Below are 15625 nucleotides of genomic sequence, written 5' to 3'. Positions count from 1 at the left end.
TGTAAAATCTCACTGACCTGCACGTGAAAACTGATGTGGAACTGATGTCTCTGCAAGCGAAATCTGTGTGGTTTTCATGCATTTATGGTGTGAATGAGCCCTAAAAGAAAACTGTCACATGACACTAAAAATAGGTATTAGTATCGGCCAGTACTTAAAGAGGAAGTAAACTCTCCCACTCGGATGCTTCTTTTCATTTAGTCCATTATAATAAGTAATTATCAGACTGAGCCACTAATCTAGCCCAAATCGCATGTTACTTACTGTTTAAAGAAACTTTAAAAAACGTGTTTCCAGGGGTTAGGCAGCGCCATCTTAAGTATTGTTTTCTGAGTCCACAGTGGAGTGTATTTCTGCCCTTACACTGAGCACTTCCTGTACTGTTAACCAAGCCTCCTTCTCAATCCAACGTTTCTATGGCAACCCTGCCTCCCTGTTCATAGCTGACTTGTTTATTTCATAGTATTTACTTGTGATGATTACCTAGCATTTGCCTGTATGAGTCCTATCAGCTTCAGCTGATAAGACTGCAGTACTGCTGTCCCATTCCCTGGTTTACACTGTATGTGAGGTCACATGATAACATGGTGTGTAGAAGGAAGCTCTGAGTGATTAGAAACCTGCTGGGAGTTCAGAGCTGTGTGCCCTAGGAAGTCTTGATAACAGATAGATAAGACATAGAGAGTGTGCCATAAATCAGGGGAGATCTGGGCATGCTCAGTGACATCATTCTAAAGAACAAAAAGGATTACAACAATACTAAGCAAGTAAGGAGATATCTACAAGCAGTGTTCATTAGGGTTTTTTATGCTGATTCACATGGGACAAAGTTGCAGGGGAGGGTTTACAACCACTTTAAGAAAAAGTATCAGCAATCATACTCTTAATCGGTGCATCCCTAGTACCAAGCAAATGATTTTTAGCAATATTAAGCTTTTACCTGATAGAGGGTGTTCCTTCCTTTCTCTGTGTTCATGCTCTCTTCCTGTTTCGAACTTACAAATTTTATCATTTTCATGATAGCATCACAATCTGGATTTTTGATCAGAATAAACAAGTAGAATTGAGCAGCAATAATAATACAAATTTGGTATTCAGCATATACTGCAGCTGTGTCTAGTTCTTCACCACAGTCAGAATCCAGAGGACACCTCACAGGGTCACTAAGAGTGTGCTTCCAGTGCTGCGACATCCCCTCTTTCTTACTCTGCTTTCTACTGTATATCCCCCAGACATTCAAACATCTGAGACAGATTACATTTCTGGAAGAAACCTCAATTTTTGTACTTAAGAATAGTTTACTTGCACACAAACATGCATTCCAGGGTTATCAGATTACAGGTGAGTGGACAGGTGCTCTACATCAGTGGTTCTCAACCCTGTCCTCAAGTACCCCCAATAGGCCATGTTTGCAGGTTTTCCTTTATCTTGCACATGTAATTTTAAATCAGAATCAATGGCTTGGTATTTTGGACAGCTATTTTATCTAATTGAAATTCCCAAAACATGGCCTGTTGGGGGTTCTTGAGGACAAGGTTCAAAAACCACTGCTCTACATTACTGCCTGGATGGAAAAGTGAAATAATAAACTGATAGTCTGTTTCCCCCCATCTCAAAGTTTCATTTTCAAGTTTAACTGGAGCATACATTTAATGGAAAGCCTTATGCCCCGTACACACGACCAGACTTTTCAACATCAAAAGTCTGACGGAATGATTCCGGCAGACTATTCGAACGTGTGTGGGCTGCAGCGGACTTTTGATTTGCAAAAGTCTGACAGACTTTAGAAATGGAACATGTTTCAAATTTTTCCGACAGAACTCTGCCGGACCCAGAAATCCGCTCGTGTGTGTGCTAGTCTGACGGACTAAAACCGGCGCTAGGGCAGCTATTGGCTACTGGCTATGAACTTCCTTATTCTAGTCCAGTCATACGTCATCACGTTCGAATCCGTCGGACTTTGGTGTGATTGTGTGTGGCCAAGTCCGTTCATTCGGAAAGTCCGTCAGAATTCTGTCAGAACTCCGTCAGAACTCCGTCGAAAGTCTGCCGGACTTAAGTCCTGTCGTGTGTATGCGGCATTAATGTTTTTTCTTGTACAATGATATTTTACGTGTGTGTGTGTGTGTGTATATATATATATATATATATATATATATAAAATAAGTATTTAATCCCCAAGCAAAACATGACAGTACTTGGTGGGGAAACGTTTGTTAGCAAGCACAAAGGTAAGATGTTTCTGGTAGTTGATTACCAGGTTTTGATGCACTCTTCTTTACAGATCTATTCTAAATCCTTAGCCCCCGTACACACGGTCGGACATTCCGACCACAAAATCCGTCTGATTTTTTCCGACGGATTTTGTCCGAAACTGGTGTTGCATACACACGGTCGGACAAAGAAAATCCAAATGTTTGGAACGTGATGACGTTCGTTTGTTAAGGTGGGACTATGTTCAGGCTTGTAGCCAATAGCTTTGGTCTCTTAATTTGATCTGAGCATGCGTGGCACTTTGTCCGATCGGAATTCTCTACAAACGATAAACGATAAAATCCGATCGGATCATGTTGTGGGAAAATTTTATATCCAGCTCTCCAACTTTTTTGGTCAGACATTCCGACGGAAAAAGTCTGATGAAGCCCACACACGGTCGGATTATCCGACAACACGGTCCAATCGGACATTTTCCGTCAGAATGTCCAACCGTGTGTACGGGGGCTTAAGGTTTCTTGGCTGTCCCTTGGCAACTCGAAGTTTCAGCTCCCTCCATAAATTTTCTTTAAGAGTAAGGCCACTCCATGACCTTAACCACTTAAGCCCCGGACCAAAGCTTTTTTTGTGATTTGGCACTGCGTCGATTTAGCTGACAATTGCACGGTCATACGACGTGTCTCCCAAACAAAATTGACATCCCTTTTTCCCACAAATATAGCTTTCTTTTGGTGGTATTTGATCACCTTTGCGTTTTTTATTTTTTGCACTATAAAGAAACGCATAGCGACAGTTCTGAAAAAAGCGCATTATTTTTTACTTTTTGCTATAATAAATATCACCCAAAAATATATTTAACCACCTTCAGACCGGACCATTTTGCTGGTAAATGACCAGAGGTCTTTTTACAATTTGGCACTGCGCTGCTTTAACTGGTAATTGCGCGGTCATGCAATGTTGTACCCAAACAAAATTTGCATCCTTTTCTTCCCACAAATAGAGCTTTCTTTTGATGGTATTTGATTGCCTCTGCGATTTTTATTTTTTGCGATATAAACGTAAAAAGACCGCAAATTTTGAAAAAAAATGATATTTTCTACTTTTTGTTATTAGAAAAATCCAATAAACTCAATTTTAGTCATACATTTAGGCCAAAATGTATTCAGCCACATGTCTTTGGTAAAAAAAAAGTCAATAATTGTATATTTATTGGTTTGCGCAAAAGTTGTCACATCTACAAACTAAGGTACGTTTTCTGGAATTTACGCAGCTTTTAGTTTACGACTGCCTATCTCATTTCTTGAGGTGCTAAAATGGCAGGGCAGTACAAAACCCCCCCAAATGACCCCATTTTGGAAAGTAGACACCCTAAGGAAATTGATAAGTGGCATGTTGAGCCCATTGAATATTTTATTTTTTTGCCTCAAGCGATTGAATAATGACAAAAAAAAATTTTTTTTTTTTTTTTTTACACAAAGTTGTCACTAAATGATATATTGCTCACACATGCTATGGGCATATGTGAAATGACACCCCAAAATAAATTCTGCTGCTTCTCCTGAGTACGGGGATACCACATATGTGGGACTTTTTGGGAGCCTAGCCGCGTACGGGGCCCCGAAAACCAAGCACCGCCTTCAGGCTTTCTAAGGGCGTAAATTTTTGATTTCACTTCTCACTACCTATTACAGTTTTGAAGGCCATAAAATGCCAAGATGGCACAAAACCCCCACAAATGACCCCATTTTAGAAAGTAGACACCCCAAGCTATTTGCTGAGAAGCATTTTGAGTCCATGGAATATTTTATATTTTGCCACAAGTTGCGGGAAAATTACAAACTTTAATTTTTTTTTATTTTTTTTTCACAAAGTTGTCACTAAATGATATATTGCTCACACATGCTATGGGCATATGTGAAATGACACCCCAAAATAAATTCTGCTGCTTCTCCTGAGTACGGGGATACCACATATGTGGGACTTTTTGGGAGCCTAGCCGTGTACGGGGCCCCGAAAACCAAGAACCGCCTTCAGGTTTTCTAAGGGCGTAAATATTTGACTTCACTCCTCACTACCTATTACAGTTTTGAAGGCCATAAAATGCCAAGATGGCACAAAACCCCCACAAATGACCCCATTTTAGAAAGTAGACACCCCAAGCTATTTGCTGAGAGGCATGTTGAGTCCATGGAATATTTTATATTTTGCCACAAGTTGCGGGAAAATTACAAACTTTTTTTTTTTTTTCACAAAGTTGTAACTAAATGATATATTGCTCACACATGCCATGGGCATATGTGAAATGACACCCCAAAATAAATTCTGCTGCTTCTCCTGAGTACGGGGATACCACATATGTGGGACTTTTTGGGAGCCTAGCCGTGTACGGGGTCCCGAAAACCAAGCACCGCCTTCAGGCTTTCTAAGGGCGTTACAGTTTTGAAGGCCATAAAATGCCAAGATGGCACAAACCCCCCCCAAATGACCCCATTTTGGAAAGTAGACACACCTAAATTTAGGGGTACACTAGTGAGACTAGGTAATAAATGGCGGGTGCCCTGAAACTATAAAAAAAATAACTAACCAACCAGCGTCACCTGTAACAGTTATATGGTGATCACTGGTGAAAGGGTTAACTAGGGGGCAATCAGGGGGCTTTATGCGGTAGTATATGGGGGTCCCTGGCGCTATAAAAAGCTGCGGCGAACCTAAATACCTACCTGCCTAACTAGCTTCACCTGTGACACTAATACAGTGATCAGAAAAACGATCGCTTATTAGGCAGGGTTCACACTGGAGCGATGCGGGAACGCCACGAATCCGCGGCGGGTTCCCGCATCACATGCCTCCCGGCGGCAGTTCACACTGCCCTATGCGAACTGCTGGGAGTGTCAGTGAAATGTTAATGACACCCCCAGATCAGTTCGCATATCGCAGTGCGATCTGCAAACTCGGATCGCATGGTGTGAACACCCATGCGATCCGATTCTGCTGCGGACCAAAAAAAGGGTCCCGTGCGAGTTTGCGGCGGGTGCGACACGAATTCAGCCATACTATCTGTATGGCTGAACTCAAATCGCACAGAGATCGGATGTGATTTGCATCCGTTCTCATAAACCGCTGCAATGTGAACCCAGCCTTAGTGACACTGGCGACGGGGGGTGATCACGGGGTTAAACCTTTATTGGGGGGGTTAGGGGGGTACCTTAGAACTAAAGGGGGCTAACCCTAACTGCCCTAACAGTTATTACAGTCACAAATGACACCCGCCGGGTGATCAGGGGGTTAAACCTTTATTAGGTAATAAATGGCGTGTGCCCTGAAACTATAAAAAAATAACTAACCAACCAGCGTCACCTGTAACAGTTATATGGTGATCACTGGTGAAAGGGTTAACTAAGGGGCAATCAGGGGGCTTTATGCGGTAGTATATGGGGGTCCCTGGCACTATAAAAAGCTGCGGCGAACCTAAATACCTACCTGCCTAACTAGCGTCACCTGTGACACTAATACAGCGATCAGAAAAACTATCGCTTATTAGGCTGGGTTCACACTGGAGCGATGCGGGAACGCCATGAATCCGCGGCGGGTTCCCGCAGCATTGCATGCCTCCCGGCGGCAGTTCACACTGCCCTATGCGAACTGCTGGGAGTGTCAGTGAAATGTTAATGACACCCCCAGATCAGTTCGCATATCGCAGTGCGATCTGCAAACTCGTGAACACCCATGCGATCCGATTCTGCTGCGGGCCAAAAAAAGGGTCCCGTGCGAATTTGCGGCGGGTGCGGCGGGTGCGACACGAATTCAGCCATACTATCTGGGGGGGGCAGGGGTAATTGGGGGGTGATCGGGGGGTAAAGGGGGGGTGTGAGTGTGCCTGGCATGTTCTACTGTATGTGTGGTGTGTTGGTGCAACTCACCGAACCTCTCTCCTTGGTGCCGGAACGAAAAATACCGACACGGAGGAGAGAATACATAACTTCCTCTCCTGTGTTTACATTACAGGAGAGGAAATGATGTCACGGGACATTTTCATTCGTCGGGAGCGATCGCGAGGGGGTGGCCATGAATGAATGGCCGTCCCCTCGTCCGGGATCGCTCCCGAACGAATACCGACCGCCGCAGGCACCGGGCGGGGGCCCGATCGGGCCCCCGACCGGCGGGCAGGCAAGGACGTACATGTAAGCCCTTATGCCTGCCCGTGCCATTCTGTCGATGTACATCGTCGTGCGGCGGTCGGCAAGTGGTTAAAAAAAAATGTCCTTCAGTTTAGGTCGATACGTATTCTTCTACATATTTTATTGATAGGTTTGTGCAAAAGTTATAGCGTTTAAAAAATATTGGATAGTTTTATGGCATTTTTATTAATTTATATATATATATATATATATATATATATTTTTTTTTTTTTAGTAATGGCAGTGATCAGCCATTATCGTAACTGCGACATTATGGCAGACAGATCAGACACTTTTTGGCGTGATTTTGGGACCATTCACATATATACAGCGATCAGTGCAATTAAAAATGCATTGATTGCCATGAGGTGCCATGTTGAACTTCCAGTGACCAGTACGAGAGAGTAAGAGCGATAACACCAAATTTAACACACCTGCTCCCCATTCACACTTGAGACATTGTAACATTAATGAGTCACATGACATCAGGTATGGAAAATGGCTAATTGGGCCCAATTCATACATGACAAAAGACTCCCAGAGCACTGTGGGGCAGCAAATTATACAGCACAGCTGACATTGTCTGCCTTGATTGTCCCTTATCAGAATGAAACAGACAGCCATCCAAAAAAGGATGTCACTTCTGTTTCTTTTGCTCATGCATGTAAATTTCAGCTTCATTAATGGCAGTCTGTAAACTGGGTTTTTATGACCTATAAGACAGCAGAAAACATGAAAAAGATTCACCTGCTGAAAGGATAGATCTCTATTCACCCCTGAAGTTGGTGAGGTATACAGAAACACAGTAAATGTTCATTGCGTAAATAAAACTTTGTGTTACTAAACCCACAACAGTAAAATCAGTCTGTAGACGCAGTAAAGCATGCTTGTTATACTCACTGTGGAACCTATGGGGTTAATCCTGCACAATGTGTATAAAGGTTGTTTGATCCTGTCTGCTCTGCTCCTCCTTCTTCCATAGCCCCCAATCCATCTCCTGTTAGTACGGAGCCTTTGGGGCACTCTGCACATGCTCAGTGTGATGTATATTGTTAGAGAGTTTTATTTTTTGGGAGGGTGCATGTGATTATCAATCAGCACTGTCCAGACAGAAGGTCAGTGGTCATGCAGCCTCATAGGACAGTCAGAGGAGAATGAAAACTCCTCCTACGAACTTTAACCAGACACTGATAGAAGTCACAAGACTGCTATATACTGCTGATGGGAAAAAGTATTTAGCAGTTTATATTTATTAAAATAATTGCATTTCCATGTTCTGTGTACTGAGGGAGACCAGATATAGTGAATGCAGGGTCCTGGGTTTAGTAACATTTTAACTGATTAAATAATCCCATAAATCATCCAATCTATTCTTATGTTCCTGTCATTGGACTATCTAGATTTCATGAGTATAGCCACTATACTGTATGTAGTTTAATAAAAAGGAGGCCTTTCCTAATTTCCAAATGTTCAAATAATTGTTACCTCTATCACTGGCAAGTTTTAGCCAAGCCTGAGCTGCTGCATTGGAATCCGTATCACGGAAAATATGGACCTATGGAAAAAATTATAGTAGAATGCTAGATACTACTGTAAAGTCCTTTTAGGTACACGCTTCATAAATATATATTTTTTTCTGTGACACTCTTAACTTTACAGGACTATGCAAGGCCTATACATGTAAATGTTTCAAAAAGCAACTAGCACTTTTTATGGGTGTATAGCCAGACCAATTCTTTATATATATGAGTGAGTGGTTGTACTGTAAGTTCAGTAAGTCATAGTAACCAATAAAAACCTATATTATACTCTTCTGACTTCAGTAGAGTGAATTCTGATTGGTTGTTATGGGTTACTGCAGTAAATTAAAATTTTATAAAAACACTGTTGAGACAAAGTAGAGTCAGGCAATAGCAATAGACCACATTTGTAAAGGACAAAAGCGTTTAAAGCAATATGTTTAAAAGCTTACAAACAAGAATGTGTTGGTGATTAAGCATATGCTCAAGGTTGAATAGCCTAGTGAAGTACTTATGCAGGCCATACACGGTCGAATTTCTTTTCAAAATCAGAAAGTTCGTTTTTCTTGTGATCCAATGGTGCCACCATTGATTTTCAAAATTCGGCCGACCAAGCCATCAATTTCACCTCCTGTTGCTACAGAAAATAATTTTCATGGCCGGGAATCTTCTTTTCTCTCCGTAAATTTTCTTTTCTTATTACATTTCTCGCACGATTCTCCCATCATTGATTAGAAAATTGTTTGTTTTTCAAAAAATTTCCAACATGTCCGATTCCTCAAATTTGATTTCCGCACGAAAATCGGCTGTTGCTGCAGCCCACTAATGGTGCGAAATTCATACGAAAATTATTTCGAAATTCGAACCGTGTATGGCTGGCATTAGTTTCCATAACGTAATAATGAAAAGCCCGCTTTTAATGAGGAATTTGAACATCAGGGATGAGCTTTCAATTCAACTAAAAAGAACAATATAATATTTCGAAATGTAGGTGTAAATTTGAATAGTTAGCATATTAACATAGATATATAATGATGGCAGCTGTCAAGACTGGCACATCTGTACTATACCTGCTTGTTGTCCTCATAGAGTGTCCTTCTCAGGTCTTTCTTTACAGTGGCATTTCCTGCAAATTGTAAAATAAAAAAATCTCACCCAGTAGCTATCCATCAATGAATTATTGTAAAATAATAACTGGTACAGAATTCTTCTTAATCTGGATTTCTTGGTATATATGACAGTTTAAAATAACTTCCAACAGCACACCTATTACAGGCACCTTCACAAAGTTATTTCTGTATTCCTACAAGTGAGCTACTGAAATGTGATAAGAGTAACTGTTGGTAGACAGTAGGCAGCAGTGGCGGCTGGTGCTCAAAATTTTGGGGGGGTGCAAACAAACTGAAAAATTCTGAAAAAAAACCCTTCAATTGCCTCCACGGTGCCCATCAAACGCAGCCACTGTGCCATCAAATGCTCCCACTGTGCCCATCAAATGCTCCCACTGTGCCCATCAAATGCTGCCACTGTGCCATCAAATGCTCCCACTGTGCCCATCAAATGCTCCCACTGTGCCCATCGAATTCTGCCACTGTGCCCCCCGCCCACCGTCTGCCCGGCACTAACGGCGGCGAGCGATGTCTTCGATTTTCTTCTGCTGTCCTCTCCTCCCGTGCTCTCCTATGATTGAATACCTGATAGGCATCCAATCACAGCCCCTGTCATTTCAGCCAATCAGGTGACGGGTAACAGACCTGAGTACCTGATTGGCAGAGAGGCAGTTTAGTCTTAGGAAAGCAAATATTCATTCGCTTTTCTAACACAGCTGGGTGAACTGAAAGTGCCAAGCATGGCGCTCGCTGTTTACCTTTTTTGATGCCTATTAGAGCCTATGGCTCTAGTTAGGTACTTCAAAAACACCGCCCACCACTGTAATTCAGGCACCTGCTGCCCGAAAAGGGGCCGGTTGCCTGAATAGGGGGTGGCAGCGGTGGTCATGGGTAGATTCATGCAATGAATCTATCTATTGGTGATAGAGGGGGTGGCTGGAGAGAGGGGGCAGTGCCTGTGCGCCCTTATGGATGCACCACCACTGGTAGGCAGTCAAGAAGACATAGATATGGAAAAAAAAAGGAGACACAATTTCTCCAGGAAATAATGTGCAATTGTGTAAAATGGAATATAGGTGGATGCACATTTGTGTACCTTTTTCTTTTGAAGAGCTTCCTTTCTTACAGTTGTAATATCCAGGCAGGTTATGTAGCGTGGTGACCAAAAATACCCTGAAATACACCAAAGAATAAGTTTGGGTAAATATCCAGTTCGTAGTAAATGTTTAAAAAAACAAAACCTCTCTGCAAGGTAAAGGAATAATGTTCTAGTTTGCATTGCACACTGAGCCCCCCAGCAGAGTGCTGTCACCACTGCAGAGACTTCCATCTTCACCTGGTCTTCCTTACGGGTTCATGGGCTGCGGCCGCTTGAATAGCCGAGCCACAATGATGTCACTCCCATGCATGGTAGTCACAATCGCAGCACAGAGCACCATTTAGGAGATATTCATTTAACCTACAGGTAAGCTGTATTATAAGCTTACCTGTAGGTAACAATAAAGCTACAGAGTTTACTACTACTTTAAGGGGCCTATGTTAATGAGCTTTTGCTTACAGCAGTCTCAGATAGGCTTTGTGGTCCCGTACAAGTCTATAAAATTGTAAAATCTGCTTAAAACAGATCAAATGCAGGTCAGGATGATGGGTCAATTGTCAATGAATTCTGAATGATGTCAGAAAAATCTCAAACTGATGCCAACAACTCTCAGATATGTTTAAATGTATACACAAACAAATACATCTGTAATAGGTATTTTTTCCCATGTTGCTCAACTTCACTGCAGAGTGCATGAGCATCATGGGAAATGTAGTTCCAAAACATCTGGGGTGCCAAGGTTCGCCATCACTGGGCTAGGCACACTTACAAAAGCCATAGCATAGTGCTTGGGCAAATCATGGAGGGTAAGTCAAGCTGGTACTTCAGGCATTGAAAGCATGCATCGGTACATGGGGCATCCTCAATTAGTAAATGGCATCACAAGCCTTAAAAATCTAAACTCAAGTGCAAAGTCATAAAATATTGAAGATCAGGTGGCAGCATTTGTTTTCTGTTCAGCAATTCCTGTGAATAACACACTTTCTGTCTCTGAGTGGCTACATTAACTCATTTCACTGTATTTATGAAGAGGGCCATAGATGTCATCCTATGATGGGATCATAAAGACCTTCACCTTTCCTCTTCTCTAAAACATTGAGGGAAGGAGTTCTATAGTCCCTAGAGATAGCTACAAAACAATGAAACAATGTAATAGATAGGAATGCAGCATATACAGTAACAGGGCAGCCATCAGAAACTTTTAGGCCTGGGCCCCCTCCTCGAGCCTTACCACTGGCCATCCTACCGAATCCGCACACTGGCCATCTCACCTGTACACACTCAGCCCCCCCCCCCCCCCCTCAATCTTGTATCTATGTCAGCCCCCTCATACCTGTGTGTATATATATATATATATATATATATATATATATATATATATATATATATATGAAAGTAGTAGGTGAGATGCACACACTGTCAGTGAAACAGGTGTGCCAGCAATCGAGTCTGTCCCAAAATTTACTTTTGTTTGTGCAGCAATCCCTCTTCTGCTTTTATATATGTATATATATATATATATATATATATATATATATATATATGTATGTATATATATATATATATATATATACATATATATATATATATGTCACCCCCCCACACACTCACACCTGTATATATGTCACCCCCACACCTACACCTGTATATATTATATATCAGCCCCTCACATACACACGGTGCTGTGTTTTGGCCTAGGCTGAACAAGGGACCTCACACACCCACCAGGGACCCGGGACCCCGCACAACCACCAGGGACCCTACACAACCACTCAGGACCCCGCACAGCCACCGGGGATCCCACACAGCTACCAGGGATCCCACACAGCCACCAGGGACTCTACACAACCACCCAGGACCCCGCACAGCCACCAAGGACCCTACACAACCACCAGGGACCCTGCACAGTATTTTATTATGAATAGGGGGGGGCGTTGTCGGGGTGGAGCGTGGCCTCCCTGAAATGAGTTTTTTGCAGGTTGGGATGTCTGTGTTTTTCATCAGTCCGTTGATGGATAAAAAACAGACATCAATGCATCTCTATGGAAAAATGTATGTAAATAGACGATAATCCATTCATATCCGCTTACATCAACATCCATTTTTGGGATGGATTTAAGCCCTATTTTTCTTCTGTTAAGAAAGAACGAATTGGATGAAAAACTGATGTAAACGGACAATTGATCTGTTTTTGCATGAAAAAATGGCTCCCGGACTCAAGTTGTTAAGGACTTAAGCTAGAGGATTGAAAAATGGATGAAAAGCTGATGACAGTTTTTCAATTGTCCGCATGTGTGGAAGAGGCCTTAAAGTGAATGTAATGTCTTGTTTAAACAAAAAAAAGAAATAACAAACATAATATACTTACCTGCTCTGTGCAGTGGTTTTGCATAGGGCAGCCTGGATTCTCCTCCACTTCTTGGGTCCCTCTTCGGTGCTCCTGGCCCCTCCCTCCTGTGGAGTGTGCCCCCACAGCAAGCAGCTTGCTATAGGGCAGTGATGGCGAACCTTGGCACCCCAGATGTTTTGGAACTACATTTCCCATGATGCTAATGCACTCTGCATTGTAGTTGAGCATCATGGGAGATATAGTTCCAAAACATCTGGGGTGCCAAGGTTCGCCATCACTGCTATAGGGGCACCCGAGCCAAGCTGCAGCTCCATGTGTTCATTCAGACACGGAGCTGCCATTCGGCCTCGCCACCTCTCTCTCCTGATTGGCTAACTGACTGATTGACAGCCCTGGAAGCTAATGGCGCAGCTGCTGTGTCTCAGCCAATCAGGGGGAGATACACGGATGACTGGACAGAGATGGGGTTGGGGAAACTGCTGCACACAGGAGGTTTTTTTTATTTTAATGCATAGAATGCATTAAGTTAAAAAAAAAACTTCGGACTTTACAACTCCTTAAGGCTAATTTCACACTGGGACGTTAGCGGTAAAGCACCGCTAATTTTAGCAGCGTTTTACCACTGTAATAGCGGTACTTTTTGACCACTAGCAGGGCATTTTTACCCCCAGCTAGCAGCTGAATAAAGGGTTAATAGCACCTGCAAAGCACCGCTGACAAATCGCTTTGCAGGCGCTTCAGCAGCGGTGCCCATTGATTCCAATGGCAGGGCCGGTGGGGCAGCGGTGTACTCACTGCTCCCGCACCAGCACTCGGGCTCTCTGGGGCTGAAGGTGAGGCCTTTTTCAGGCGCTTTATGGGTGCTATTTTTAGCCCTTTAGCACCTGAAAAACGTCTCAATGTGAAAGTAGCCTTAATGTAGCGCTTACCCCTGAAAGGGGTAGGACAGAGGCTGCCAGTCACAAGATCAGTTCCAAACATATCAACAATTCAGACTTAGTCTAGTGGATAAAGATGCTTGCAGAACTGGGCCAAAAATGTAAATAGAAAATTCTTTAAACTCTAAAATGCACAGCTGCTGTTTGATTAATATAAAATCAACTGTGAAATATGTTGTGCTTGAGAACAGCGCTAGTGCCACTCAAATCTGCAAAATATATATATCCATAATAAATCATATAGGTGATAAGGTGAGTCAGATAAATGCAAAACACAAATGTGGATCAGTAATACTAAGATCAATAAAAATATTACATTTCTAGTAAATACATATAAAGGTGCAAAAACATCCTATATCTAAAAATCTTATAAATGCATATGGTGTAAACAAAGTCCATGATACTTGTAAAAATATTTCCAATTCTTGCATTAATGTGAAATCTTGAACCAATGTGAAAAAAACTTCAAACGGTCAACCCAACCCCCACGTGAATCCACCACCAGCTGAAATGAATGAACTCACCAGAGGTATATGCTGGTAACTCAGCCAGTAAAGCCTTTCCCACTAGGGGTAATTTTGTAATATCCATTGTTATCCCTTTCTCATACATATGGGAACATCACCAATTTGATGACTGAAAATGTTTTTAGTCTGAAAAATGAATAGGAATGTAGCCACCACATCTAAGGATTGTTAGCACAGTGGCTACGTGATTAGCACGTCTGCTTAGCCTCACTAGGGTTATGGATTTGGATTTCCAACCACTGCTCTACCTGCCTGGAGTTTGCATGTTCTCCCTGTGCCAGTGTGGGTTTCCTCTAGATACTCTAGCTTCAGCCTACACTCCAAAGACATGCTGGTAGGTAAATTGGCTCCTGTCTAAATTGGTCCGAGTGTGTGTATGAATCTTAGTTTATGGGCCTTAGATTGTAAGCTCCTTGAGGCCAGTGACTGATGTGAATGTACAATATATACTGTATGTGTAAAGTGCTGCCTAAATTCATGGCGCCACATAAGCACCTATAATAAATAAAATCATCTGCAATATATCAATATTTTGTTCTTAGGTTTAGTTATGCTTTAACAATTTGTCATTAGTTTCTCCTTGTTAGAATTTGCATGGAATTTTCTAAATGCTCACCTCGCCTGGTAGTAGTACAACCCTCTAGTTCCCAGCTAGGCTAATGGTAGGTAGCATTATGGCAGATACCTAATCCCTGTGGATTGTGTTGCACATTGCACTTTGGAACCACTTCCCTCTAGTGTGCAAATTATTTTCTCTGCCACGGGTAGAAGTTATCACACACATGAAACAGTGAAGGGTACACCTTACTCAGGCGGGTGAGGTTTGTTCATCCTTGTGGGCGAGCTGGGTCTCATTACTGGCTGACAGTTTTCATCCAGGTCCTTACTTCTGTATTCACCAGCATACACAGTGGCACTTCTGGCTTTTCGAATTGCCTGCTGACTGTGCTGTAGCTGCGCTCTGTGTCTGATCTCCTCATATTCTGTCTGCACAGGAGTACCTTGACGATAGTTATGCCGAACAAATGACTGAAAATTGGCATTGTGGTAAACGGAATAGCTGGCCATGCTGGGAGGCTAAAAGAGCCAGTGGTGCCTACAGAGGATAGTCTAACAAGTGTTTCCACTGTCACTATTCTTCCTTACAATGTTCAGCTCTGTTGTCATTTGCTGCCAGGCAACACTACTGCATGGTAATTGACACTTGTTACTTAGTGACAACTACATCAAAAGGCATATTCAAGCAAACACTACATATCCATTACTAAGCAAAGGGAAAACTAAGTAGACAGGCTGAGTACAGACAGATAATTATTAATAAAAATTCTCTAATGTAAAATGTATCGATGATACCAAGCAAATATACTAGCATTTGAAATGAAAACAAAAGTAAAAATTGCCAGTAAACTTGAAACAGAACTCAATTTATATTTCTATGTTTAAAATCCCTTCCCTTTCCCTTCATCTAAGAAAAATACATTTGCAAATCACTACTCATACTCTCCACACTCTAGTGCCAGACATCCCAAGTCTCCCGCGAGTCACTGGATTCTCTGGCATTTGGCTGCGGGCTCCTGGACAACCGCGAGCGCCTGGTGATCTCCTGGCTGGGCCTGTCACTCAGCCACAGACAGAAGACAGAGCAGCCCAAGAGGGCAAATGGAGTACGGCTGCTCGGGCTGCTCTGTCT

The 15625-nt window shown here is 42.4% G+C and overlaps 1 protein-coding gene across 1 annotated transcript in view; it reads right to left on the bottom strand.

Annotated features, from left to right (window-relative positions):
* LOC143975044 (uncharacterized) overlaps nt 1–15086 on the bottom strand; it is a 28693-nt gene extending 13607 nt beyond the window's left edge. The window contains exons 1-5 of the mRNA XM_077476986.1: nt 14744–15086; nt 10118–10194; nt 8983–9038; nt 7878–7947; nt 941–1032 (exon numbers count right to left, since the gene is read on the bottom strand). Coding sequence (XP_077333112.1) covers nt 941–1032; nt 7878–7947; nt 8983–9038; nt 10118–10194; nt 14744–15003 — 555 coding nt within the window. The 5' untranslated portion in view covers nt 15004–15086. The remainder of the gene's footprint in view (nt 1–940; nt 1033–7877; nt 7948–8982; nt 9039–10117; nt 10195–14743) is intronic.
* Between the last annotated feature and the right edge of the window lie 539 nt (nt 15087–15625).

Source organism: Lithobates pipiens, unplaced genomic scaffold (genome assembly GCF_037356315.1).
Source record: "Lithobates pipiens isolate NorthernLeopardFrog02 unplaced genomic scaffold, aLitPip1_a1.2 Scaffold_13, whole genome shotgun sequence".
NCBI classification, from domain to species: Eukaryota; Metazoa; Chordata; class Amphibia; order Anura; family Ranidae; genus Lithobates; species Lithobates pipiens.
Note: the sequence above shows the minus strand (reverse complement) of the source record. Positions and strands in the feature narration are given on the sequence as shown.